Source organism: Stegastes partitus, unplaced genomic scaffold (assembly GCF_000690725.1).
Source record: "Stegastes partitus isolate 25-593 unplaced genomic scaffold, Stegastes_partitus-1.0.2 Scaffold846, whole genome shotgun sequence".
NCBI classification, from domain to species: domain Eukaryota; kingdom Metazoa; phylum Chordata; class Actinopteri; family Pomacentridae; genus Stegastes; species Stegastes partitus.
Window position 1 is genome coordinate 12,686 of NW_007578577.1, and position 27,211 is coordinate 39,896.

The following is a 27,211-nucleotide window of genomic DNA, read 5'->3' on the forward strand; positions in this document are numbered from 1 at the left end:
ACAACCACACAAAAATATGTTTTTTTTTTCTCTTTTTTTTTTTTTGCGGTCAAATGTAGAAAGACAGATGAGGCTTCTCCAGCATTTTTGTGGGAGTTTTTCCATTTGAAGCAGCTCGGACTCTGGACAAACTTACAGCTTCAGAAGGAACATCCATCAAATTTTGGAAGTCATGGCACTTCTTTGCTATTCCGCAACCACGACCAAAGCAGCTGAATGCCAACGTTTCCCCCCGAGTGTGCGCGCTTGTGAGCTCTTTTGGCTCCCTAAGCTAGAAATTTGGCCCAGAAAACTACTTGTGTCTTTATAAAAATGGGGTTAAGACAGTTGAGGTAACTTTAAGGGATTCCCTCCTTAGTTTTAATTTCCACTGGGGCGGCTTTCTGGGCATATTTTGTGTCATTCAGAGAGCGGATGACTTATATGTGCTCCGAATGGCTATGCATGTCATGCTCCTGAAGTACTTCTAAATTGATTTATGAATGACATAAAAACTACTTCCTCATCATCAGGAATCTGAGATACATCTTTCTTTTCATTTGCTAACATTACATTCAGAAATAATTTAATTAAGTAAAATGCTCAGAAGGCTGCAAGGTGGTGCAGTTGGTTAGCACTGTTGCCTCAAAGCAGGAAGGTTGTCGGTTCGCATCCCGGTGGGGGCACCGGAATCTTTTGTAGCATGTTCTTCCCGTGCAGCGTGGGTTCTCTCTGGTTTCTCCGGCAGATGATGAATTCTCCGGAGTGTGCTTGGTTGTCTGTCTGGTTGGTTGGTCTTGGTTGACAGCTCAGGCTGATTGAAACATGACTAGTTTTGCAGGCAATTGTTCAAAAACCTAAGTGTAGGAAAAATTACAAATTAAAAGTTGTCATGATGTTGTTGAATTCATCCTGAGGGGAAACAGGAATGTCTTAGCTTTGCCACCACCATGGACAAAAATACTTAAAACATCACCAGATTTCAATAATTAGACCTTTGTCAGCAGTTTCCAACTTGTGGAGGCTGATGTAATAAACCAGAACCTTAGTGGTATCTGTTCCGAGGACAATGGATGTCTGTGTGTTTGAATGTGACTACACGCAACACCCTCCAACAATCCAGTGGAGGATGACTCTAATCAACCTCTACACCACATTGTCATTCATTTATGCATTAAACAGATGGAGAAAGTGACTGTTTTGCACACTTGGTCACACATGTGTTGTCACTCTCTGGAGAGAATCACCAGATGTCAATCACAAAGCTCATTGAAATACTCCTTTATTCCAAATGCAGGACCAGGTCAGCGCAATAACACATGCATACGTTGTTTTTGTCATGTTCTATCTCTACATTATAGATATTTAATACATAAATGCTTCTATCCATACAAAATATAAAAATATGTGAGGCCTCATTTACAACCATATTTACACTGACTTCCTTAACTTAAGTGAAATTATTAATTCATTTATCTATATACATACTATGAACTGAATTCAATAGCACAGTATATCCTATATCTAAATCACATTGCATGAAAAAGCAAAACTGACTGTACCAAACTGACTATGTTGTACACTTGTCTGCTGCATGGAAATGAAGTTATGATTTTAAAAAAAGAAAAGAAAAAGAAAATTGCACATCCGCTTTTGATAAAAGTTGTGACTTGATAGAACTGCACATGTAACTGTTAGCCTTAATAACAGGAGATATTCTGAAACATTAAAATGAACAAACATGCAAACACTGTTGCGTTTTCACTGTTTACCGACTGAATTCATCACTGACTTTCAATTACATGTTAATTAACACTCAACAACACTCAATATATGAACTGGGTGTTTGTTTTTTTTTTTGTTCCAGATGGAGGATGTTAGTGTACACAAGTTGAGCAAATAGTCATTTACTGTACCAAATGTCAGGATGTTAAGAGATAATGCAGTTCTTGCTTTTTCTGCGTTTGCGGGTGTGCAACTGCCCGCTGCGGTTGGGTCCTCCCATCCCCGGGTTGTTGTACTTATGGACCAGCTCCTGGTTGCTGAGGTAGCGCAGCTGGATGGGCCTGGGGATCGGCTCACCCAGGAAGTAACCTTCATCCTCTGACTCAGAGGATGAGGAGCATGTGGAGCACCAATCATCGTCATCATAATCATCCCAGGAGTATTGGTTCAAGCCAGTGCGTCTGCTGGCCCCGGGGTTCTGTAGAGTTAGGTCTGAAGTGGTCCTTGGGCACTGCCTGAAGAGTTGGGGCTGATATCTTCCGCCTCCTCCTCCTCCGACCCCGAACTGCTCCCTGGCACTCCTTGGTGGTGGGAAGCGGTCGTAATCCTCTCGGACACGCAGCTGTGGTCTTTCTTGAGGTCTTGCCCTTCGCTCTGCCACCAAGTGGAGAGCGTTTTCTGAACGAGAACGTCGGGATCTCCGGGAGCGGTGATGGTGGTGCCGGCGCCTCTGTGGAGTCTCTTCTTGGGCATCTATCCGGATACTTGCTCCCCTTCCTCCACCTCCGCCTCCAACGCCACCCACCCTGCGCTCGCTAATGGGTGGCAGGCGTGCAGCATTGGCGCTACTCACCAAACTAATCCTATCCTCCTCTTGGAAGGTGAAGCCAGGCGGTAAGTGAGTCATGCCCATACCCACAGCCATGCCAGGAGGGTCACAGTACTGCACCTGGTACTGGGAGGACCTGGGGGGGTTTATTTCCATGTAGGCCTGACTGGCGTGGAGACTGTGAATTGACTCAGAGCTACGAAACTGCACTGAGGAGTTGAGGGTACCCATGTTACTCTTCTCTGACACATTCATTCCAGAGTCTTTGCTAAGATCCGGCATGGAGAAACGAGAAAGGTGCTCCTGACGCTTTCCACCTCCATCTGCTGAGTTGCCTGCAGGGAAATAGAGTTGCATTAGGCATGAACCTAGAGGAAACATCTTAATGAACAGAAAAACAGAAAATAATTTCAACTAAAGGTTGAACAACTGCTGCTACCAAACCCACCTGTAGCATTGGACAGAGCCAAGGACTCCATGGATCCTCTTGGGGTCTGCTCTAATGGGGTCAGTTGCTCTGTGAAGTTAAGTGCATTAATGGGGTTCCTGCTTCTTGCCACTTGGGTAGTTGCTGGAGGCCCTGCATCTCTATCCCTCTGAAAACCGTGCAAACTAATTGAGCGCTTGTCCGAGGAGAAGCCGTTGTGGTGCTGAGAGCAATGGGATACTTCAGTGAAGCTTTTTTGGGTCCTCAGTTTGGGTGGATAGTACTCCTCTGGAGCTGGCTGTTGGAACCATGTCTCATTCAGAGAGTGGCCCTTCATGGCTGAGATGGGGGGTCGCTTTAAACCTCCATTTTCCTTGATCCTATGATCCTGCTGTTGATTATTCTGTCCAGAGCAGGTGGGGTTATAAGCACTCCTGACATTACACTGGCTGAGGAGCTGGAGAGGAGTGGGGTTAGCAGTTGGATCAGATTGGGAGTCATAACTATAGCCATCACCTGCGTGCTCCTGGTTCTGCCAAGAAGGCGGCTCACGAGTCAAACTGGGTGTTTGGCTGGAGAGACTCAGAAGATCCATTTGTAAAGACAGTGGGTCCACCTCCCCCGAAAATCTTTCGGTTTGCACTCCACTCCCTCCTCCACCATTCTTTGCCATCTTAGAGCTGCGTCTGGACTCTCTGGTGGAGCGAGCGCTCTGGAAGGCTGAATCAGAGGAGTCAGAGCCATTGGGTTCTTCTCCCAGACTGCAGGAACGTGAGCAAAAGATTTGACCCTGCTTGGGCAGAAAAGGCCGACCCAGCAGAGAGCGCTTACAGCGAGCACAGCAGAAGCAGCCCTCTGTGGCGTGCCAGTGCTGCCCGTCATATGTCATCTGGCCTTGATCAATGCCTGCAGGAAAGAAAAACAACACATGATTCCACAGTGTTTAAGTAAAATGACAGATTCTGGGACTCATGTACAAACGCACAATTAAAATACTAAACATGATGTCAATATCAAAGGGCTGGAATTTAAAACTCTTTATGTCTTATTTAAAAATGCTGTCTTATGTGAAAATAGTTGCACATTGCAAGTAGCTTGTTGAGTGAGAAAAAGGAGCTAGAGGCAGTAACTTAACTGTGCTTTGGGGCGAACTCATTACGGAGCTTGCCCAGTATTGTATAAACACATAGCATTTCGAGAATGTTTCCAGTTGTCGCAGGGGGAAGGAAAACTAGCTATTTGCTAATGGCTGCCATCTGGTGCGAGAGTGTTTTCTGATGGTTTTAGTTTATATTAAGTTGTGTTTTTTTTTTAAGCCAAATTCTTTTATGTGTCCTGTCTGACAAATAATTACAGAGCAAATTTGTTGATAGATATGTGCCAATATCACACCTGGGCATCCTGTTGTGGAAAACATCCACACACAGACACACACAAGAGGTGCTAATATGAAAGTTTCCAGCTGGAAAATACCCCAGGTCCTTCTCTCAGTGTGTTTGCCTGTAAACACTTCAGGTTGTAAGATGTTTAAATGTGTGTTTACCTGACACTTGATGCACGTGTCTATGAGAAAAACAGATCCTGAGGTTGAAAAGTCAGTTGATACAGTCATGCCTTTGCCCCAGGTTGTTGTCATGCTACATGATGTATAGTGTATATATTTCTGTGCTCTGTAAACTGAGGTCTCTGCGGCCCTCAGCTGTGCACTCTTGCTGTAAATGTCTGACCATGAATGACATCATTCTATGATAAACCAGGCCACATCCTTACTACTCCACTTCTCTATTCCTCTGTGTTACCAAAAAATTAGGTCACCCTTTCATCCTTTTAAAAAACCTGCAGCCCAATCACCCCACACTTGATTTTTTCCATGTATGTAGCATTATAATATTAGATTTCTTTGGGCTTTTATAGCATGACCTGCTGATGATTAAAGCAGTTTGTATTAACTCAGGGAAGCTTGGTGGAAAAGCCGCATTACCAATATGTTCTCCGCAGGAGTCACAGTACTCTGCGTAGAGGGACTCGAAGCAGGAGCAGCAATAGGGCCGTCCCTCCTTCATGATATACCGCTGGCCCCCGAGCACCGTCTCACACTCAAAACAGCAGAAGTGCTTCATGTGCCAGTGACGACCCTCTGCCTCGGTGCACTCATCCGCAAAGATGATCTAAGAAAGGAGAGATAAGAAAGAGTTTCGTTTATCACAGCTCCGCAGAGGTAAAGCCTCAGTTGGGTTATTACAGTGTGCTGAATGACAGGACAAAGACTTCACTTGCCCTCCCTCCCCCTCCATTTGCACCACCTTCTCCTTTGCAGCTCTTAGATCATCCTCTTTGTTAGTGACTTGTGTAGGAGGCTAATATGTGTGGGGACTTGGTGAAATCTAGGAGGTGCATTTGCTTTTAATTACAATGCTGTTAAACTGTCGGGGTGCCTTTTAAGTACTAACGGTGTCCTTGTTCCCATTTGCAGAGTAAGAGAGTATATCAGTGTTAATGGTTGGGAGATCAGGATATTGAAAGCCGACCCCATTTAACTGCAGAAACCTCAGCGCACATTAAACTGTGACAGTGTGTGTGTTGTGAGCCTGTGAGCATCATATGACAGCAGTTTGGTATGTATGTAGGCATGAATGCGGGTGTGTAAATACTTTATAAATAGCTCTACCGACACAGTTACAGGCACAGTATGTGCGAGCGGGTGACATGTGTATCTATTAACACACGATTATCCATGTGCAGGCATGTGTGTCTTCATGTGACAGGCATCTACCTCATCGCAGGCAGTGCAGCGTGGCTTCAGCCTCTCGGCGTGGTGCCGGCCGCAGTAGATCTTCCCATCCTGGTAGAAGTAGATGAGGTCCACGAGAAGCTCGTTGCACATGCTGCAAACAAAGCATGCGGGGTGCCAACACACGCCATGTCCCGCCCGGGAGGCAAACACAGCGATATCACCGCCATTTATCTGGCCTCCACACTAAAACAAAACAAAACAAAACAAAAAAAAAAACAGAAAAGTTTTTTAGAAATTGCTTGTTGTCATGCATTTTTTTCAGTATCTCTCACACTTTAACTCCCACTTTCGATCCTAAAAGTCTGACATCTAAGCTCAGGGTAACTCACAATCTAGCCATCACTGGAACCTCTTCTTTGATGTGATAATGTAATGATCTGCACAAGAAGCGCTGTTAAAGCAGCAGTGTGCAAAAATTTTGATAAGGCAAAAAATTTTAAATAATAATATATTTTTGTTAGCCCCCAAAACCATTTACTGTTGTTGTGTTGGTGTTGTGTTGGTTTTCTAGCAAAACAATTTCCCTGAGGTTTGCACCGAAGGGATCAATAAAGTTTTATTCTATTCTCTTCTATTCTATTTGGACCAATGAAGCCAATGAACATTAAAGAGCCCATATCATACACATTTCCGGGTTCATATTTTTATATTTTGCACCTATTGGTATATGTCTACATTCTTTAATATCAAAACACTAATTGCTGCATCCTCTGTCTGTTTTAGCTCCTGTCTCTTTAAAGCCTTCTTCCTGAAAAACCCAGGTTGCTCTATTTGGTCAGCTTGCCTGACAAAAACAAGGTACATACATAACCTCAGCTCTGAAAGTATAGACAGAGATGTAGCCAAAGCAGATGAGGCTCTAGCGAGGACAAAATGACAGACTGAAAGGAAGCTGCTCATTTGTTGCTTGAGTATCTGTGCGGCAGTTATTATGCAAATGTGTTACATGGTGACATCGACGGGACGTCAGAAAAGCCTGGACTTCAAACAAGGCGTTTCAGGCAAGTTAGAAGCAGTGTCTTCATTGGAAGAGAATAACTCCCTTCAGTGTGACATTTTTGTTTTACAAGTAGAAAAAAGCCACAGCACACTAAGTGAAAGGGGAAAACCCAGAAAAGCCTCTGTCTCTCTCATGCAGCTTTTTAAAGTCTCCCAGAGGGGTATCAGTAAATTACTTTATTTTCAGTCTCTCATGTGAAGAGCCAGCAAAAAGTCATCCAACTCAGTCAGAGAATTTCTCTCTCGTGTTCACTCTCAAAGGCCAAATTTGTGAAAGCACGAGGAACCCTGAGAGCCTGTGTGCTTGTCGAGTAACGCTCTTTGGAACGAATAGACAGGGTGGTGTCTTGAACAGTTGTACGGTATCACTGATTTTCTTAATGTGAAGTCATTCCTGTTACAACAGGTTGTTGTGGGCAAAACATGAGACAGTGTTATCCAGTAGGCTGTCATTTATGAAGACAAAAACTGCACTGTAATTTGATAGAAATTACAGAGAAGTAGACTGTTGGAAAATTTGTGCTGACTTTGCTTGCTAGAGGATTGGGTCGCACTAATGAGAACTGCAGTAGACAGTCGCAAGTACAGATCACTTCATCTGGCTGTTTTGGTATAAAAAAAAAAAATGTTAGTTTTCAAAAGGAAAAAGGTTATGTCTAAGAAATGTTAAAGAGTCCAAAGCTCAAAGACATTCAGCATTTTTTTCTGAGAAGATAAAGCGCTCCTTTCATGGGATGCCTGATAACATCAGTACCAGCGCTGACACCGATCCGGTGTGTCAGATCAGCTCATTACTATCTTTAACACAATTTTGCATGACAACTGGGCTAAACTGGGTGTGTAGCTTGAGGAGGACGTGCCCAGACAGCCGGACGGACAGAGGAAGTTGTGTGGCCGTTGGAGGACGTTGGAGGGGCGAACGGGTGGAATAGATACAGAGAGATATATGGGAGGATAAAAAGGAAAGTGAGATAGGCATGGAGGTGTAAAGGTAGACAAGCTGGAAAGATAAATGAGAGGGAATGCAGCAGAGACAGGGGGAAAGGTCAGGTAGGCAAAGTAGATTTAGAGGGGTGGGAAGGTGGAGACGGAGGTAGAGTTACAATCAGGTTATCTGACTGGCACAAAGCCTACCGCTGCAAGGAGACCGGGGAGGTGGGGGGGGATTCAATCAATACCCACTCTCCCAACAATCTGCTCCCTCATGTGAGTGCGCTGATGTGTGTGTGTGTGTGTGTGTGTCTGCTAACTGGATGAGAAACACAAGCTGTAAAGCAGCTATACACCCGGGGCACCAACACAACAGAGAGCAACTCCACTTTGGTTGTGCGCACGGTAACAAATGGCTAGCGGATGCCGAAGTGTGCAGGTTTGTTGTTAAAAGGACACTCTATAGTCCCATAAGGCCACTACAAGAACACATGTAGGCAATGCTTTAAATATTTCATGAAACGCTGCGCACTCCTGAGGAACATTTCAGGAAGATTTAGAGTAGTTTTAACTATCGGCTCCCTGATGTAATGTGCAATGCTAGGTTTTAAATCAAACAAATACTGTTGGAGTCTGATAGATGGCGTGACAAGAAAGGAAAATGAGACAACATTCGCACAAACCCCTCCTCGAGATCCTCCGAAGAGCAAGACATCGAGGTGAGATTGACAAGGTCACAGCCTTGTTATAAAAGCAGATGCGTGTTACATCTCTGACCTTTTATATGTCACCACGGAGCACCTCTCATGCATCATAACAAATACCTGAAATGCCAGCAGGCTGCTAAGTATGTCACACGATTCATTGCTTTCATTCCACACGGCCACATGAAGCATCTTTGATCTTGTCATACTTGATTTACTTTAGTCGTAGTGCAGAAGACATTTAGAAATGAAGCGACGAGACAGTGCAAAAATCGGGTTTTTGATATTTTTATCAGCTACCTGTTCGCAGATCGCTCCCGTCATCGTCACGGGGAACGGACGGACATTGCCGCGACCCAGATTCTCTCGTTTCCGCTGGTTGCTGAAGAGCTTAAGTTCTCGCTTCTCCTCGTCGTCCAGACCGTTACAGTAGCGCACCTGCACACAAATACGTATACAAATGCTCAGCCTACATTTTTAAAGTTTTTATGCAGACACAGAAACTTTCATGTAGTTATCTGAAAACAGGAAGACAAAGATGCAAGAAGTCATTTTTCGATCTATTATTCTTTCCAAGAAACTCAGATCTTCGGCTTTGTTTTTGCTGCAGGAATTAAAAGCAAAAGAAGAAACGATCTGACAAAGAACCAAAAAATGACAAAGTGTGATGGCCTTCATAATGACAATGTGAATCAAGATCTCGGAAATCACAGCCCACATCTCAGCAGATCCGATGTTATGCTCACTGCATTTGTTCAGTTAGAAAAACAATTAACCATTCAGATTAGCAGGCAAAAAAGGGTGCCAATCTTCTCACAGATTGTACCAAGTCTTAATGGCAAAACTAATATCACAAGATTAATTACCTGTGGTAAAGATTTATGAATGAAACACACTTTAATAGGCAGCTGCAAACACTTCAATATCTCACTGTCGCCCATTAAGAAGACAGACTCCATTTTTCTAATGTCTGTCTCCTCCCTGCTCCCCTCTTATCTCTGTATTGCCCCGAAGGAGGGGAGGGAGGAAGGGAGGAAGCGGTAGATGGATGGATTGAGGTGTTGGGGGAGGGCATCAGTTTGGACTCTCACCTCATTGTCGTGGGGCGGGAGCTGATGGAGCAGCTGTTTGATGCGGTATTTCTCTCCTGGGCTGTTCACGTAGGGCACCTTGTCCTCGGGCAGAGAGCTGTAGTACTGATGAACCTGAGGACAAGATGGACGCAGGTGAGATGGATGAAGAACCACAACGTGATCGCAACATGTAAACTAGTTGCCAAACATAAAATACACCCAGTCTGCACAATGTGGTATTTTCATTACCAATTAAACTCTCTATTGTTATTCTAGATTCATTGATGTTTTAAAGAAGATGGTTCTTCTCTTTCAGTTCCTTTTTTCTCTACAACAACCAAAAAACCCTTAACGGATTCAATTTATTGCAAAAGAGAGAGAGAAAAAAACTGTCAATTTTCAAGTTTGAGCAGCTTTTAATTCGATAAATCACTCAAAACGATTAGATCATTGTTAAAATGTTGCTGATTAATCGTATCGGCACTCAAATGTTCACACGTGGAAAGACAAACGATCAACATCTACAGCTGGGGGTCACCAACACACATGCTCACAGAGTTAAAATCACTTTGATTTATGGCCCACCAGTGGAGACTTAATGGAACCTCACCTCTCCATCTCTGCACATTGACACGGGAATGTATTACGGATCTGCCAAACGTGCACACACGTACACACTCACGCACACATAAATACATGAACAAAGTAGTGATTAGCACATATGCATGCAGCGGTGGACGTGCACACGAATGCATGCGGCGGCAGGATTAATGCTAATCTGGACGTTCCGAATTACTCGGACATTCTTTACATTACCGAGGCAGACAATGAGTGTCATCTCCGTGTTATTTATTGCGGTCTTTTTTATTACACTGTAACAGGGGGGGTCGGGGTATAACAGAGGTCAGCAGTTATATATGAATGTGACTGGAGGGGGGTGAAGCAAACCAAGAAAGCCACAGGGTTTTAAAGGAAGATTTGAGGACAGAGGTCAAAAAGGGAAATGAATGAAAATATTTAAAGAGTGAAAGCAGCACAAAGAACACGATCGTCTTTGATTAAACGAAACGTACAACAATAACAGAGCAGAGAACACATCGAGGACTTTCAAGAGAGACAACATTCATGATCGATACTTGCTGACTAGGTCGTGTTTCTTTTAATGACCTATCGGTCTGCTGAATGGATTTACCGACTAGAAGCCATCAGCTTTGTCCTTGGCAGTAACACAGAGTCTGTCACACAAAAACAGATTAACCCGAATAATGCAGACATGCATCAGTGAGTGTAAAAAACTAAGTATTTCTGTAAAAGAAAAGCGTCACATAGTTTAATAGTTCTAAAGCTGTGGCGTCACATTCAGCATCAAAGACGGCCTACGGGTCCTTAAAGTAGCCTTATACAAGCATATTTGTTGTTGGGATGAATTTATAGCAGGAGTTGCTTGTTGGAAGTGTAACCTAATTCCTTCTGCTCTGCTTTTGTTGGCTTCCACTGGGGTTGGCAAGGGACCCGGGATCCGTGTCCAACAGCACAACTCAGGACGGACGCCGGGGGTGGGGTGGAATCTCAGGATAGTCCATGAAAGACTGACTGTGGCCGAGCACTGATAAATCACGCATCGCATAAACACAAAAAGGAAAAACACACGCACACATATACACACACCTCCTGATGCACACTGCTAATGATAAATCACGAAACATGCTTCCAACAACAACAGGGTTACAATCTGGAGGTGAAAGGCACACTGCCCCAAGGAAAAGATCTAAGGACAGATACACACACACACACACAAATGCGTACACATTATACACACAAATTTCCAGCGAGAGCCGGGAGAAGCAGCTTGTGATAATAACTGTAATCGAAAGCAGACGAAACTAAAGACAGGGCAGAATTTCAAACTGTACTGGAGGGAGTGTTTTTAAAAGCTAAAGCAAAGGGTAGGACTTTGCAAATGAGTGACAAGAGAGATTGCTTCTCACAGCTGGTTTCTATTGCTGTTAATGGCCAGACAGGCAGAAGAAAAGACAAGGACCAGGCACCAGTTCTAACCTTCTCTCAACAAGCCACTTTGCAGCGGTTTGTAGACACAGATATTACACCGAAGAGAAAACACTGGCAGTTACAGTCAAACATGGTGGGAGAGATGGTGTTTTGATACCGAAGACAGAGGATTTAATATCTGTTTTCATTCTTTGTCCTTTTCTTCTCACATCTTTGCTGAGATGCGTGAATGCCGAGAGCTCAGCAGTGTGGTCAGCAGTTACAGGTCAGCATGCCAACACTTGCTAATTGTCACTAAGCATGGAATAAAACTAGGGTTAAGCCTCTCAACCCCAACACCTGCAAGCAAGTTTGAAAGGCATGTTATCCTTTTAAAATTACACTAGTTTTCCATCTTTTTGATCACCATCCAACTAGTCGTGTGTGGTGTTGACAAATCACTTTATCAAAATTCTAAATATCTCACTTCAAATCTACCTAGACTGTGCGAAAAACATAAAATCTCCTTGGTGCAGCTGTGAAGCCATTACGACTCAGGTGTGACCAACAGTCATGTGATAAGAAGTAAGGGACTTTTAGATGGGAGACAAGCATGGAAACTAATGTAAGCAGTACAATATCTATAGTATGTAGAGCCACATTTTCCTCCCCAATATTAGTTACACATTTGGTCATTTCATCCATGTTGATTCCAGATAGCTTAAATATATGTGAAATAAATAATCAAAGAAAGGTTGTTTTTTTTTTTTCTTAATGATCGAAGAAATGTCAACTTTGTTCTACTGCAAAAAGACATTTTTCGAGTCCTCTCTACTTAAAGCCATGGTCGTGCTGTTGCCATAGAGGTGCCGGATTTTATATTGCTGTATATATTGCTGCTATAACTGTATTCAAAATGTGACAGGAGCCAAAAACCTTCAGAAGCATCTTGGGGTTAAAAAGTTTAATGGAACTATCATCAGTTTTGAAGGCATTTGGCCATAACATGGCTACAGAGTGACACTATATAAAAGGTTAAGAAAATCTCAATGATCCATTCTGAGGGGAACATGACTCATACAATTTTTTGGCAATCCATCCAGTAGTTGTTCAAATACTTTACTTAAAACCACAAATGTCAGCCACACAGTAGAGCTAAAAGGAGAGCAGGAGCAGGGGAACACTTAAGTCAGAAGGCTTCATCCTCTGGAGAACATGCATTTTTATACATTTTCAGTCTGGGCCAAAGTCAAACACAAAGTCAGACCACCCAACTGACGTTTCCATCTACTGACCTATCATTTATCTCTTATTCACAGCTGCTGGCTGTAATCAGGCCAGAATCTGACAGTTTTATTGTCCTTGATCTCAGATTGAAATGGGTCTAATTGTCCTCGGGTCCATTTTGGAACGGGTCGAACTGACCTCAGCTCTCTTTCGGGCTGTTTCTTTGTAGCTTGAAAGTTAATTATCCACTTCAGAACCGTGGGTCCATTTCAGAACCTGGAAAGACCTCTAGTTTGTGTGAACAACCTTGAACAGCATTTCTACTCAAATATCCCACATGTAAGCAGCTTGAAAAAGCATACCACATGTTTGACTGCAAACAAAAATCTGATTCTTGTAGACGCTGAACAGAGTCTGCAGATTAGACTGAAGCTGGGAAACAAAAGAAAACACCACTTGCAGGTGAATGCTGGGTAACATTCTTGGCCTTAAAAAACCTAGCTTGGCAAAATCCAAGACTTTTATTTGGAAGGATGAAGGGAAGAGAGCAAGAGGACTAGCAGAGGAGAAAATATTGGCACACCTTCCCTTTTCCTGCAGCTCAATAACATGTTCAGCACACTCAGTAAAGGCTCCATTTGGTGATAAAGATTTGTTTATTGAGTCTGCGTTTTACCAATACCCTAGTGAAATGTAGAGCTTAGGTTCGAGACAGATACCTGGACGCACTGGTTTGTTGACAGAAACTGACTACTAAGTGCTGAGTTATCCCCATAATCCCACAGATATGTTTGATTGAATGCCACAGTCCTGCTTGGAAATCTCTCGTTACAGAGTGGTGACTTTACACCACTGCAGGCTGAATAACAAAGAGATACAGAGCGCTGGTTCCCTACGGAGAAATATAAACCCACTGTTTAGATCCTGGAGCTTTAGCTTTAGCTTTGTGTTTACATCCGCTCCACTGTGAAAGGTCACACAACAGGTTTCCACAGCCTGAATATCCTGCCGTGTCACGCTGTGTACAGAAATTGCTATAATGCAGGACACATTTCGTATAGGCGTGGCTATTATATACACAACATTTCGTCAATTTGAACTTTGAATTGAACTATTTTTGGATTACTTCAGACAATCAAGAGAGGAAATAAAAAAAAAAATGTAGTTATTTTGAGGGCTGTTCAGCATTGTGCTCCTGCTATACCACCAAGCCCATTTCTCATTATTGCCCAACTGTTCCTGAGGTCGTATCGCCACTAGACGAGTACCTAATTGACTTCGGGGTTATAAGTGTGACCCTGGAGACGGATGAAAAATAGCTGCTCTCAGTACTTCGAGGTGAAGCCAGGGGGCTGTGCCAACAATGTATTGACCAGCTCATTGCTCTCAGCTCATCAACAAAATGGAACCACCCTCCATAAACACTTCTATTGTCCTATAGAACCAAAAAAAAACCTCCCACATGTGCACACCTCCGATTCAGAGGAGTATAGTAAAAAGAGGATTTTCTTGCATGGGGCCATTAAATGGGTTTCTGTATTTGGCACGCTCAGCTTAGTGGCTGTGAGGGCGATGAAACCCTCTGTAAACATGTTTGCAGGCAGAATGAATTGGAGATTAATTTGACTGCTGCAGCCACATAATCCTTGTTATCCATTAGCCTGCAGAAGGCGCAGTCAGCATAACAGATATGCTATGACATGGTGACATGCAGGTCTAAGTGAACACTTACAAAGTATAGGCATGATGTGTAACAAAATACACAGTGGAGTGTGAGGAATTTTTATTAGGCTTACACCATAATGTACTCTGACTGTATTACATTTTATAACTAAAACCTGCCCGTGCATATCTCTGGAATCTTTTTCCCCACCTGTCTGGCCTTTCACCCACACTGAGATATGCTATAAAACAACAATCTTTTCCAAGGACCTTTTCCTTGATGTATACATTTGAAATGGCTGAACTGACACTGTGGGGTGTATGAGGAAATCTGAGCTTTCAGAGTGGGATTGTAATATGATCATTGGACTCTCATTGTCATCTGATCCATTTTTAAGTGCCCCGACTTGCTAAAGTATTCTTTGCTGCTTTGGAAACAGCAAATAATACTTTGAAACAAGAGGAAAGACACTTTCTGAGTTTGTCACAAAGGATCGTACTTTTGACACACAAACTACATCTTCAGATTCACACAGCAATGAATGAGTAAAAGGATGCAGTCATTACACAATTGAGCACAACAGATGACCAAAAACATGCAAAAAGAAAATGTTTGACCACCACTAGCAAGACTAAACACTACACTTGACACATATTTGACAGATTTCAGTGGTCCCAGGGCCAATGTGGTGAGATTAGAATAAAAGGAAACATTTTAATACCTGTTCAGGTTTGAGTCCTGGCGGTACCCAGGCGTACTCCTCCAGGGCACAGCCTGAGTCGTCATCGGACGTAGAGTTCCTCTGGAAGTCGTACATCAGCTTGGTGACCGTCTTCTCCATCTCTACAGGCATGGCTGTCACTGCATGCTCCTCACGGCGACACTTACAGTGCACACAGATCTTCCTGCCATGGACAAACACAGACAAACAATATGTTAAGCCAATGACGTATGTACATAACACAAAGACAGTCTCGGATTAGAAATGAAAGCTCATCATCCTTTTAACTTGTGCTCCCTGAAAAGTGTGATTTGTAGTTTGACAGTAACTGCAGTAGAGTTCAACTCACAATATCCCCAACTAGACCACCATTAGGGTGAAAACAAGCACTCAGCTTAATAAATCACTATGCAAACAGAACTACATTTGGATAGAATTTCAAGAGAAACAAGACGTCATGCTGCAGTTGCTGTTCAGATCTCTGAAGTGTGCCATTAATCACAGAAAATAAAAAAATAACCCAAATTGTTTCTTTCCAAGGTAACCCCAGAAAAGGAAACTCCATCATCCAAACTATGTGGCTGTAGGCATACTGAAGCCTCCCCTTGGTGAAACTCTTTTCTTCTGCACATGTTTGCAGACCTTCCCCGCGGTTGAAAGGTCAAGGTTTCCCACTGCGGCTCTCACATTGAAATGCGGGTGCCACAAACGCACTGCTGAACAATTCTCTGGGGTACATAAAGATATAATTACAAACAGACTAGGGGAATTAGCAGCATAACGCCAGTGACAGTGATGTAAAACAGCACTGTACAAACACACCAACACAAAAGCCTTGTGTACAAGGTTAGCGAGAAACACTGGCAAATGCTTTGCCAGGATACCACTCCGCTCTGACTAGCCAAACCGACCCACCCACCTGTGAAATGGAGAAGCAACCATGTGTGAATTTCCATAGAAAAGACGGTTGAGAGGGTTTGACACAGACACTCAACGTCCTTGCTGCTCTTTCATCTCCAAACACGTCCAAAGACTTAAAACACCGGACTGTTGTCCTCCAAAATACTCTTAAAGGGCTTAGGAGATGTCTCAGAAAAGAAGAACAAGATGTGGGTTACACAGCTGAGTGCATGGATTAAAATAAAAATATAGGCCACCATCGCCAGATCTGTTTTCTGATGCAAACGGTGTACACAGCCCACACGTACGGATCCCTGTGTCCTTGACGGCTCTAAACCCTGCAAGTGGAAACTGGGTGGCCAGAAGGTCACATCCCACTAACCCTTGATGCCCCTCAGGCAGCCAAAACAGGGAGACAATCCCATTACCTTCCCAGATGGATGCCGGCCTGTCTGACAGACAGCAGCCCTACGGAGGAGCTTAAGGACACTCAGGACGCTGTTTGACAGACTGACGCCTTGGTTGGCTGAGGATCTGTCTGGTAGTGTGCTGTGCTACATAGAGAGTGGTTATTTTCATGTTTCAGTTTATGGCCTGAGTACACATTTCTTGCAGACGTTTTTTTAACCTTAGCTGTTGCTCGAATGACTGTCGGGAACTCACTGACATTTTGGTTGCATATATGCACCACATATTTGCTCACCTTGGATATTTCCATAAAGTTCAGCCGTTCTCAACTTTCCCCTGTAGTGGAGCTGGACATTTTTGAGTCTGTTCAGCTCATCGGGGGGCGCAGGACTGCAAAATCCTGTCTCATTCACAATGAATAGCAGTTGGCCTTGTCCCAGCTTTTTGAATGCGTGAACTGCCTGTTAGTGTAACGTAAATGGAGAGCAGACATTACCATATGGAGGGCCGGCCAAGTCTCATCTTGTTTCTTACTCAGAAGAGCGCTTCTTGTCCAAAGGCCTTAGTCAACAAAGAGCTTCTGTCTATTTGACTTAGCACTGATGGATTATGATGACAGAATGGACATTGGAAGTACAGCTTGAGTTAGTACAAGTAAAACATCCCGCTGACATGCCACAACTAGTCATACGAAACATAATCCTTAAAAACAAAACATACAAATATATAGGTCAAGGTGGATCATTTCTCAATCAGCACCTGAGATTCTTTACCATCGAACAGGCTATTACTGCCAGCTCCAGCTTTCAACACCACCCTGTGCAGAACGGCAGACCTCTGCAACTTCTACTGTCATTGTGGAAGGGCAACTCGCAGACTTCACAAACTGACTCCATAAATATTAACAAAATACACCAGGAGGCCAGATATCCCTTCCATGAATATTGCAGGACGGACAGATAAAGTCATCAAAGCCCTGTCAAGCAGGCAGACTGGAAGAAGGGTGTTTTGCAAATCCCAGTCCCAGCGGCATGATGCTATAGCCAGGGGCAACACAGCTTGCCTCATTACGGCCCAGCACCTTCACCATCATTACTAATTTAAAGCTGATTTGCTGGATGGTACACACACCAACACCGCATGCATCCACAACAACACACACTCGTTGTGAGGATGGCAAATCAAAATGCAGGACAGATGCACCACATGTGGAGATACAAGGGATTAAGAAAATGTGACACTTCTTCTACTCATCTGACATGTTGCCAGGTTGTAAGAAGTTATTTCTGCCTTGGGCTGAGGAGGGAACTTCGAAGATAGGAGTATAGAAATGGACCTGAGTGGACCTGAAACCACAGTCTATCACATCAAAAACGTCTCCGCCCCACACCTCGCCTACTGCAGTCTGTGGAGTTCAACTGGAAGGCACAGAAGCTTGTGACCTTGAGAGAGACATCCCTCTCTGACCCACTCCCTCAATGTCCGGATGTGTGATCAGGACACTCCTGCAGTGATTCACCTTACAAACACCGTGATCTTCCTACATCTCCCACAGAGATACCGTAGACCTAGAGGGCCTGTCGCTCCTTCCTTCCCCTTCTATCCTCGTGATTTACAACCTGTTTCATGAACATGCCTGGGATTTCCCCTCCAATGAAACTCAATCCCTGAGCTTCCCCTTGGAAGCTACATGATTTCAATTAGATCAGATTTAGGGACTCTGGTAATACAAGTCAAGTACATCACGGACGCCTCATAAATGACTCAGAGGTAAAGCGGCTTGTTTTCCCTTTTAAATGAGAATGGCCTTTTTTTTTCATCCCCTGGGAGATGTAAATGCTGATCTATCACTGGTCAGCTGGAGTGTGAGGTTTGCTTAAGACCTGGGGGGTATGTTTTTGGATAGCAAGCACTGTGACCATGATGTCAGTGGACAATGATTCACTGTTTCGAGTTAATTATCATCATCCTGCTCTCCAAGATTGGCCCTGTAACCCGGGCGATGGGTGTTTTTAATACGTAACTAGGGTCTAATGGGCCCCTCGGACAGTTGCATGGAGTTGGTTCAATTGTTGAAGGTTAACGTTGCAAGATCTTCAGCAGGCTCTTTACACGCTGTATTGGAACCAGGATCAAATCAGCTATCTCAGTAAATGTGCATCAAAACAAAACAAATGAACAAGACAAGTCAAAAATAGGGCTTTTGTTCGAATCCTAATTTGAAGTTCTTCAGCAGTCATTGATTAAAAGCCTAAAAGCTCATCTCTTTTTGAATATAATCCTTTCATGACCTAAAATGGTTGAGATGCAACTCTACACTGTTGCTTCCTCTATGATGTGTTTGTTGCAGCTCAAGCACACCAGCTCACCGACCTCTCTGTTCAACACTGTAAAACTGCTCTGCACTACACAGCTGAAAGATGCAATATTGGAGTAACTTAATCATGCTTGTTCACACTGGAAACCCATTCCGAAGAAGAATAGACACTCAGTTTTGCCATGTATGAAACCCTAGAAGCCTGAATCTATGTTTTTCAGATTATCATCCGCTTGCTGGTTTTGAATGCTTATGTTGCTCACTATATGTGTTCAGGCATATAAAAAGCACCATACGAACAAGATGGAAAAAACTTGATTTTCACCAAAGGGGGTCTTTAAAGAGTACAGTTTGGAAAGGATTTTGACCCAAACTTTACAAAACCATCACATCTAAGTGTATCCAAGACCCAGTCGACATACAGAAGCTAAAGTCTCATTCCGCTCTCATTCCTGAACAGCTCCCAAAACCACTGTAGCTTTTCCATGGCATCACTCTGGACGGTCAGATTAAAATCTCATCTTTAAATGGCAGCTCTGCACAAAAACAAAGCTTGGAGGATAAGAAAGGAGAGCACAGAGGAGAGAACAGCTGGGTGCAGGAGGCCGCCAAGTCTCGTCTTTTTTCTCCTTCCTGACTCTACTTTTGTTTTCTTTGGTAGAAGTAGGGGGAAGAGGACAGACTCTTTTCTCTTTAACTGTCCTTTGTTTAGCAGATATAACATTTCCGTTCAGAGTTTAAAGCTGCTGTCTAATAAATAGCCCTGCTCTCACAAATGCCCAATATACACACAAACAAAGCCTTTGTACCTGTGAGCTCCGTGTTGACTTCGGAGCCATTAAGAGTTAATCACAGATAAACATGACGGAGGTGTTCCTGACAAGAATCAGGCCTGACAAAGACATTTTCCATTAGGGGCCAATTAGCCAGGACCTGATGCAACGTGTTGCTGAGTACAGAGATTAAGCCTGCAACCACCTGTCATAACCAATTATAGACATCCAAAGTCCTGCCCTCTTTCCAACTGGCCTCTGGTTCATACTCTAATGGACAGCAACATATATGTACCTTTGTACTTCAACAAAAAGGACACTTTACTGATTTCCCACACTAAATTCATTTTATTTGCTACAAAGACTTTCCCACAGTCAGTGGAAATATCTGTGTATTATCTTTTATGGCTCTGAACAGGGTTTTCCAAAGTTTGAAAACATAAATCTGATGACATTGTCTTGGAATCTAATGCTACATTAAATGTACGTTGAATTTATGTCATTTTTGAACTCTACACATTCAATGTACAAGATGGAAAAAAACAAAACATTACTGCCTCCAGGTTTTCTTTGTTGCTCTTCTATGAACACTCATCAACAGACATGTCGTTCACTTAACTGAAGAAACAGAAGAGGAAAAAAAAGGCCCAGTAGGTGGAATGTCTAATGAGTTGGACATTTAACTCATTAAATGTGTGTTTTCTTACAGTTTACTGTGTATGCTGATATTTTGGGGAAATAAGTAAAATTCAGATGTCGAGGTTAAGAAAGCTTACCTGTGTGACAGAGTAGGAAATATGGTTTTGACTGGCATTTTCTTTGATTTCTTCCAGTCAGATAATCACAAATTCCAAGCTGTACTTAAATGCCGCAATATGAAAGATGTTTTTCAATTTCATTATGAGAAGTGAAGGCCAGAGTTCTAAAGCTGGACCCATATTGAAGAACAAAGTTGAATGTTTAACCCCTTGTGATTCAATTTAGATTTTTTTTTTTTCAAGCTGCCCATCCTCACTGATACAACACAGTTGTAGCTGTAGGCTACCTTTAACGGTGAATCACTAATAGTCATTTAATCCGTGTTTAATTACTTTTTGTTGTTCAATACAGCAGCCAATTAAGGTGAACAGAAAACCATGTTTCATGTGTAATGCTTAGTTCACACTACAGGAGTTTTGGGCCGATGTATCCCAGTTTCACCCGTCCAGACAGTCGGAAGAGAAATCTGGTCTGGGATCTTGGTCTGAGTCAATGTTTGGCCCAGATCATTTGGCCACGTGAGCTGTTTGCAGATCCGGTCCTAAACCTCCTGACCTGCTCGACTGTGGGAGTTTACAATCCAACCTGTAGTATCTGATGAGTGCAGACAGGTACTGCATATCCAAGCATACACTTAATGGTCAAAGTATTTTTATTGTTAAACTTCAAATATGCAAGAAACTGAGCTCTGTCCTTCCTGCCACTCAGGTACTTCAAAATGCCCTCCTCTCTCTTTTAAAGTACAGTATTTGTGAGGGATGGGAGAGAGATTTACATAACATCAGACCGGGACACTTTTCAGCCACACCATACATAAGACTGGATCGCATTACTTATTCACTGGAAGTTGACTTGCTCCATAAAGTGACACTACTTTGGATGAGGTTGGAGGTCGTGGACGGGGCAGGCTTTCAAAACAAGCTCTGTACAGACTGTAAACCATAATCAGACACCGCAGCAATCTGGTGACAGGTCATTAGTAAATCTTTGAGCCTTCGGTCTACTGTGCTCGGATATATTTTTGGAGAAAATACCAGCATTTCTGCCACTCCTTCTAAGAATGTTGCTGTATTATTATGTTGACTTTTCTCTCAATGTGTCAGTGGGGAAAAACGCAGTAACCAATAAGGACCAGAATTTTTTCCAGAGGCAGTTGTGGATGTCAGAAATAATGTTGGTCTGGCGTAAAGGCTCCTGTCAGTTTTGTTAATGTTTGGACTGCTCAGACCTGAGGAGCCCAGTGATTCTGCAGCCAGCTGCTAAAACCACCACATTATTCATTATTTGTCTGTCAGCCCATTCATGTGCTAATCCTGTGGCCCTTTTCACGACTAAAAAAAAAAAAGCATGTAATAAGTAAACCATCCTAAAGAGTTAATTAGCCTGTATCAGACCCTGCAATGTTTCCCTTAAAACAACTGCTATGGAGCTGTGATCACTTGTTTCCAGTGTAGTCTGCAGCAAAATACAGGAAATATTTAAAACCTTTGAAACAAGAGGATTCAAATAATGACAACGAACTGGAGGAACATCCAGAAACAAGTTGCTGTGAAGAGAAATAAGCTCATTTATGGATCTGTGTGGTCACCTTTGAGTAGACAATCCATATGGCACAGAGGCACACGGTCCACAGCACACATTAGCCTGACCATTGCGCTACAGGGGGTGGGGAGGGGGATAAACCGGTGAGAACACGTCTACAGAGAGAAAACTGCAGTGAGAGTTCAACAGATCTGCATTTTTAGTGGTGTTTGCTGTCAAAATAAAACCCAGTTATGAATAAAGAGCCAAAAAGGATCTTAAAGAAAGAGATAGTTGGTTAAAAATCCCACAGATGCCAACAAAATAGGCCTTAAGATTTAGTCCTGACACGCACAGTTGAAGGAAAGTGTTAAAATCGGACACAAACTCGAGTTCATGAGCGCACGCATTTGTGGCACAATCTCCGTTCCATTACGCATTTGAAGTCCCCAGAATTGCTCTTCCCTTTCAAAAAAACAACAACAACACACACACAAACGATCAATAATCTGCTGCTTACCTTCTTACAAACTGCGGCGAAGAGAAGCCATAGCCGTGACCCGGGTGGTTGTGGTGTTGCAGCTTCTAAAATACGCGTTCCTCATTGCAGGATTTTGCCACACAACTCCAACACAGCCACAGCTTCGCCACGAAAACACACAAGTCTCTCTCCCGCTGCGCGACCCGCACCCCTCTGCTACATCTATCCTCCCGTCCGTTTAAACGCCTTTTGTCAACCCCCCCTGCTCTTCGCCGATACGCTCAGGAGTTCTGCAAGCGAGGCGAAAGCGCAGGCAGAGTAAAGTGCGTAAAAATAATAATAAAAGATAAAAAACAAAAAAAACAAATTCCGCTTTGCAGTAAGTCTCAGATCCAAATAACAGCGCAGATTCCAGCAAAATTATTTTCAATCCCAAACGGATAAATCGGAGATCTCCTGTGGTGGTGAAACACCGAGTGTGACTGAGGCTCCGTGCGGTCTCTCGGTGCGTAAAGGCACGGAGTGCCTGAGTGGCTCCGCTTGCTGCTGACCAACCTAGTGAACAGCAGCGCTTTAATCCTGAACACGTGTCAAGTGCCCACAGATTACTAGATCATTTCTGGTTTGCCCTTTCAAAATAAAAGCACTGTTTGGAAACGTCTTAGTGTAAAGTTGGTGAGGTGTACAGTTTAATCTACTGAACTGGCTTATTGGGATTTGGTTATGAGTTCAGGTTATTCATTTATATATGGATATTAAAATGTGCCTTTTTTTGGACAAGAAATTGAATGTTCAGTAACTTTAGTATAATTAATGAGGCCATTAAAAAATCCATCTTTATACTATGTTTATTTTTTTCCTTTTCCATTTTTGGGTCCTCTTAAAAAACACATTTGAGTTCTGTTAAAAACCACATCAATGTCATCTCCTGACATTATAAAATTAGGAGTGCAAAATTTCAAACCACCCTCAAGTATTTTAAGGGCCCGTGACTGGGAAAATATTTAAAGCGTTAGGGTAAAATTTTGCATGGCTTTATTAAGTACACTTAAGTCATTGTACATTAAAAATCAGCTGATTCTGAGGGAGTCAAGTAAAGAGGCACCATGTTTCAAGGAATTACTATTTATCCGGTGAGGAAGGGTGACATGCATGAAAAAAGATGAACTCTGAATTAAGATTTTATTTTTTACTTTTTTAAAAAATACTAAAAATTAAACTTCTGTTTTTAAAGATCAATGAAGAACGTCCACATATATCTAGACCCACAACTATTAAGTGGGCTTCAAGTTAGGTTTTTTGGCCAAAAGACATGGTGATAAATGTTTATCCCAATTAATAAAAAAAATAAACAAATTTTAAAAAGTTTTTAAAGTCAGTTCTAACAGTATGTGAGTGAGCAATAAAAATATTCTTGCTCTCTCTGAAAGCATCCCTTTCAACTAAATAACTTAAGAAACTTACTTAGACAACACGGTAAATATATTTATTGTGGCGTTGATTTGCTGCATTTACAGTTTTTTCTTTTGTGCTGCAACACTTTAAACAAAAATCTGTCTTCATCTTAATGATCATATTCCAATTATGTTTTAAATGTATTTAACACTCTGATTCCAAATGGGTTATATGAGAACTATTAGGGGATGTGAAAGAACTGTAACAGTAATTTTGCGTGTTGTAATTACATTTACAACAAACTTATCATTGGTAACCCCTTGACAAACCAGTTATTTTTACTTTGGATTTGACTTCTATCCATTTCTGTACAGTGAGAGTGAGAATCAACGCTCCATCAGAACGACTCATATTTAAAACTTTTTGTTTGAAGGTACACTTGTTAACTTCCTGTCTTATTCTGGGCCTTCTCTGGTTGGCTTCACACAGGCACATGCACACACACACACATACACACTCGGTCCACTATGGTAATATCCTGGTGTGATGATGTCAGCAAGTCAGCATCCCAACATTGGTGTAATTAGCAGCGTGAATGACTGGTGTTCTGACAGAGATTTGCATGTGAATTAAACCACTTCCCTGAATCAACTGGCTCAGGGCAAGAAGAGGGGCAAGAAGAGAGCCTGAGGGGGGTAGAGGAGCAGCAGGATGCCGGCCTGCATGGGGAAATGGCGAGGTGAAGCCCAGTGAAACAAAACAGCGCTGTTTAACATAAGAAGCGGACATTAACCGGAAAAAGGACAAAGGACTTACAGACCAATAAAAATCCGCCGATCAGAAACAAATGTGAAGCCAAATTAGGAGGATCTTAAAACCCCAGTGGCCTACTTCCCCCAGTCTATCAACAGGGTGCATTAGTATTACAGCATCTGCGTTATTTGTTGTGTTAAGCAGTTTGTACTCCAGCTTCTAATCGCATTTTGTCTTGGAAAGTGCTACAGCTGATCAAAACACTGTCGCCTACAAGGAAACTAGATGAACACAGGAGATCATCTATTATCAGCTATCAATGCAAACAGCACGATGCTCCCCAACAGAGCTGCCACCATTTCAGCTATTTCGCTTTCCGTCCCAATCTCTCAAACGCTGGCTTGGCTCCGCGTTCTGCTGGGCGGTCGCTCCTCTCCTCCTCCTACAATGAGTGGTAGTGTTTAACATCATCCCACTGCTGCTCCTCATTTGTTTATTTATGTAATTCTCAAATGTGTCAAGGAACAGGGAAAAGCACCCTTAAGTTTTTCTGGCAATCAAAACTTAACAGATTTGTGGAAGATTTCAAAAGGCAACTTGGAGGATGGAAAGCACGAGAGTGGGTTGGAGAGTAATTAAATTAGGATTTGTGTATCAAGTGCCCCACTGCTGCCGCTTGGTCAAACATGAGTAAAAAAAAAAAAGAAGAAGAAAAACAAACAGAAGAGGGATCCTGAAAGGAAAACAGAAAACCTTGCTTTGAAATAACGCTGCACAACCCAAGCGGCACGAGGAAGAATTTTTTTGCCGCTGCAGCCGAAAACAGCCGGCAGCTCTGAACAACCTCCTCAGTTTTTGAGGACAGCACTGTGGTCTCTTTTCTGCTTTCAGGAACTGTTCCTCTGGATTCTCTGGAGTCAGCCTAAAGCTCTGGTTTTCTTTTTAGTGAACGCCGTCTTTCTGACCCGGAGCCTCCTCTCACGCGTGGCTGGGCGGCTCTAGCTGTGTCTCTTACTTCAGAATGTATAATCACTGACTCTTTACAAACATAAGAATATCGGTTACAGCTCTGGCTGCACTTCAGGCCACTCCGCAGGATTTTACAAGAAGCCCTAAGAGACGGCGTCCTGACCTTGTTGCAAATATACAACGCGTGAACTGGTTCAGGCCCAGCCACCTCCCTCAATCGGTCATTCCCTTTTCCCTAATAAACGGTTTCCAGACCTGCAGCGAGCCGTTTCAAATGCCACGAGGGGACTGAATAAAATGGTAGAGGCCAGCTTGGGGGACATACCACAGATAGCATTGCCTGCATAGACTCTTGGCATGCACAGACAGTCTCTGCTTGGTAATTTTAGACAGTGAGCCAAACAGGTTTACTCCCTTCCTAAGCATGCATAAGCATATTGTAGCTTTTGTCTTTATCAAAGTACAGGATGAGCGATATTGTAAATACATGTTCTCCGGGGCCGGGAGCCTATCTGAAGTATGCAAGAAAGTAGTACTGACTCAAAGGATCTTATCCTACAAGAACATTATTCACATCTTACTGGGGAAGGAACTGATTTATATATCGTCTGATATGGCCAGAAAAACACTCCTGATAAATCAATGCCTTTATCTCGATTTGAAATGTAGCCAAGATCCCAACATGGCCTCTCCATCTTTACTTCTCATCTGCTTTTTTAGGAACACCAGTCTCCTCTCCTTTCATGTGGCAAATGCTGATGGCTATCACTCTAGAGTCAACACACGAGGCAGCTGGGACTCACCCCAACAGCTGATAGCTCAGACATGTTGGGAGGGAGGGAGGGAGGGAAGCGACTTCCCATATAGCTTTACTTCCTACTGCTGCAGAATGTTTCTTAAGCAAATTCCTAACTACTGTAAAGGTTTTTGTGTCTGTGTGGGTGTGATAGTCCTGTTGATTTAAATTTCATCAACTGCTCTGTGACAAAGTCCATGTGGAGCCCTGTGCAGATGTCTGCATGCAGCCCAAAATTTAAAACAGTCCATATTTCTAAACATGCCAACTGCACATGCAGCAGAAAAGTTAACTGGATTCTCATTTTGTAGATTGTATGTGTGTATGTGCTGCATGTTGATCATCCCCTTTGTCTGTGTTGTAGTCTAAGTAACATATACAAATGAAGAGTTCATTTGCCAGATCAGATAACTCCATCTTCACAAACCTTCAGAAAATTCACTTTTCCGTCGTCTACCTGAGACAATGCAATCAAAATGAAGTGAGTTAAAGTTAATTAAATTAAGTCATTTCTACTGAGTCAAATCCACTCAACTTCAGTCTGATTGATATTAGCTCAAGAAAACAACAACAACAAAAAAGTTTTCTGAAAAGCAACAAAAATGAAGTTATCTGTTTTTGCAAATGAACTCTTCATAAGCACAAGCATGAGGCATTATTACCATTTGAACCACTAATTACATCACCCCTGTCTTCATAGACAGGTTTCTATCTGAAAACAGACACTCAAGGGGATCTTTTGTACATTTCCTTATTTTCTGTCATATTTACAGCATAACGTTTAGTTTGGAATAGTAACGGAAATATATGTAAAAATGATCCCTTTACGCCAAAAGGCTAAATTGGTTTCCTATGTTTTCTTCTACTTTGCAACAAAGTGACGTCAGATCATCATAGATTTATATATCTGGTCATCTGCTCCAGACACAACATGCTCACAAAGCACTGGCTGCTTCCACTTGACAGGCTTCCAGAGGTTTGCCAATCAGAAGAAAGAAGGGCTATTAGAGAAGATGGCCTTCAAGAGACAGGGGCTAAAACGGCATGTTTCATACTGAGGATGAAGTGAGGGGCTACAT

At 42.8% G+C, this 27,211-nt stretch overlaps 1 protein-coding gene across 1 annotated transcript; it reads right to left on the bottom strand.

The window, feature by feature from the left end:
• Positions 1-1,244: 1,244 nt before the first annotated feature.
• On the bottom strand, positions 1,245-22,580 carry prickle2b (prickle homolog 2b). Its single transcript, XM_008292935.1, has 8 exons — positions 22,259-22,580; positions 15,061-15,244; positions 9,479-9,592; positions 8,688-8,825; positions 5,734-5,937; positions 4,942-5,128; positions 2,982-3,866; positions 1,245-2,868 (listed from the first exon to the last, which is right to left on the bottom strand). Exons 2-8 carry the CDS (start codon positions 15,190-15,192, stop codon positions 1,910-1,912), a joined length of 2,619 nt encoding a protein of 872 aa, XP_008291157.1. The 5' UTR covers positions 15,193-15,244; positions 22,259-22,580; the 3' UTR covers positions 1,245-1,909.
• Positions 22,581-27,211: the final 4,631 nt, after the last annotated feature.

Excerpts from the sequence above, each read along its gene's own strand:
- prickle2b (XM_008292935.1), bottom strand. The coding sequence starts at position 15,192 with ATGCCTGTAGAGATGGAGAAGACGGTCACCAAGCTGATGTACGACTTC. Across the intron at positions 9,593-15,060 it reads CAGGACTCAAACCTGAACAG|GTTCATCAGTACTACAGCTC; the intron begins GTATTAAAATGT and ends TCTTGTCCTCAG. Across the intron at positions 2,869-2,981 it reads GGCTCTGTCCAATGCTACAG|GCAACTCAGCAGATGGAGGT; the intron begins GTGGGTTTGGTA and ends ATTTCCCTGCAG.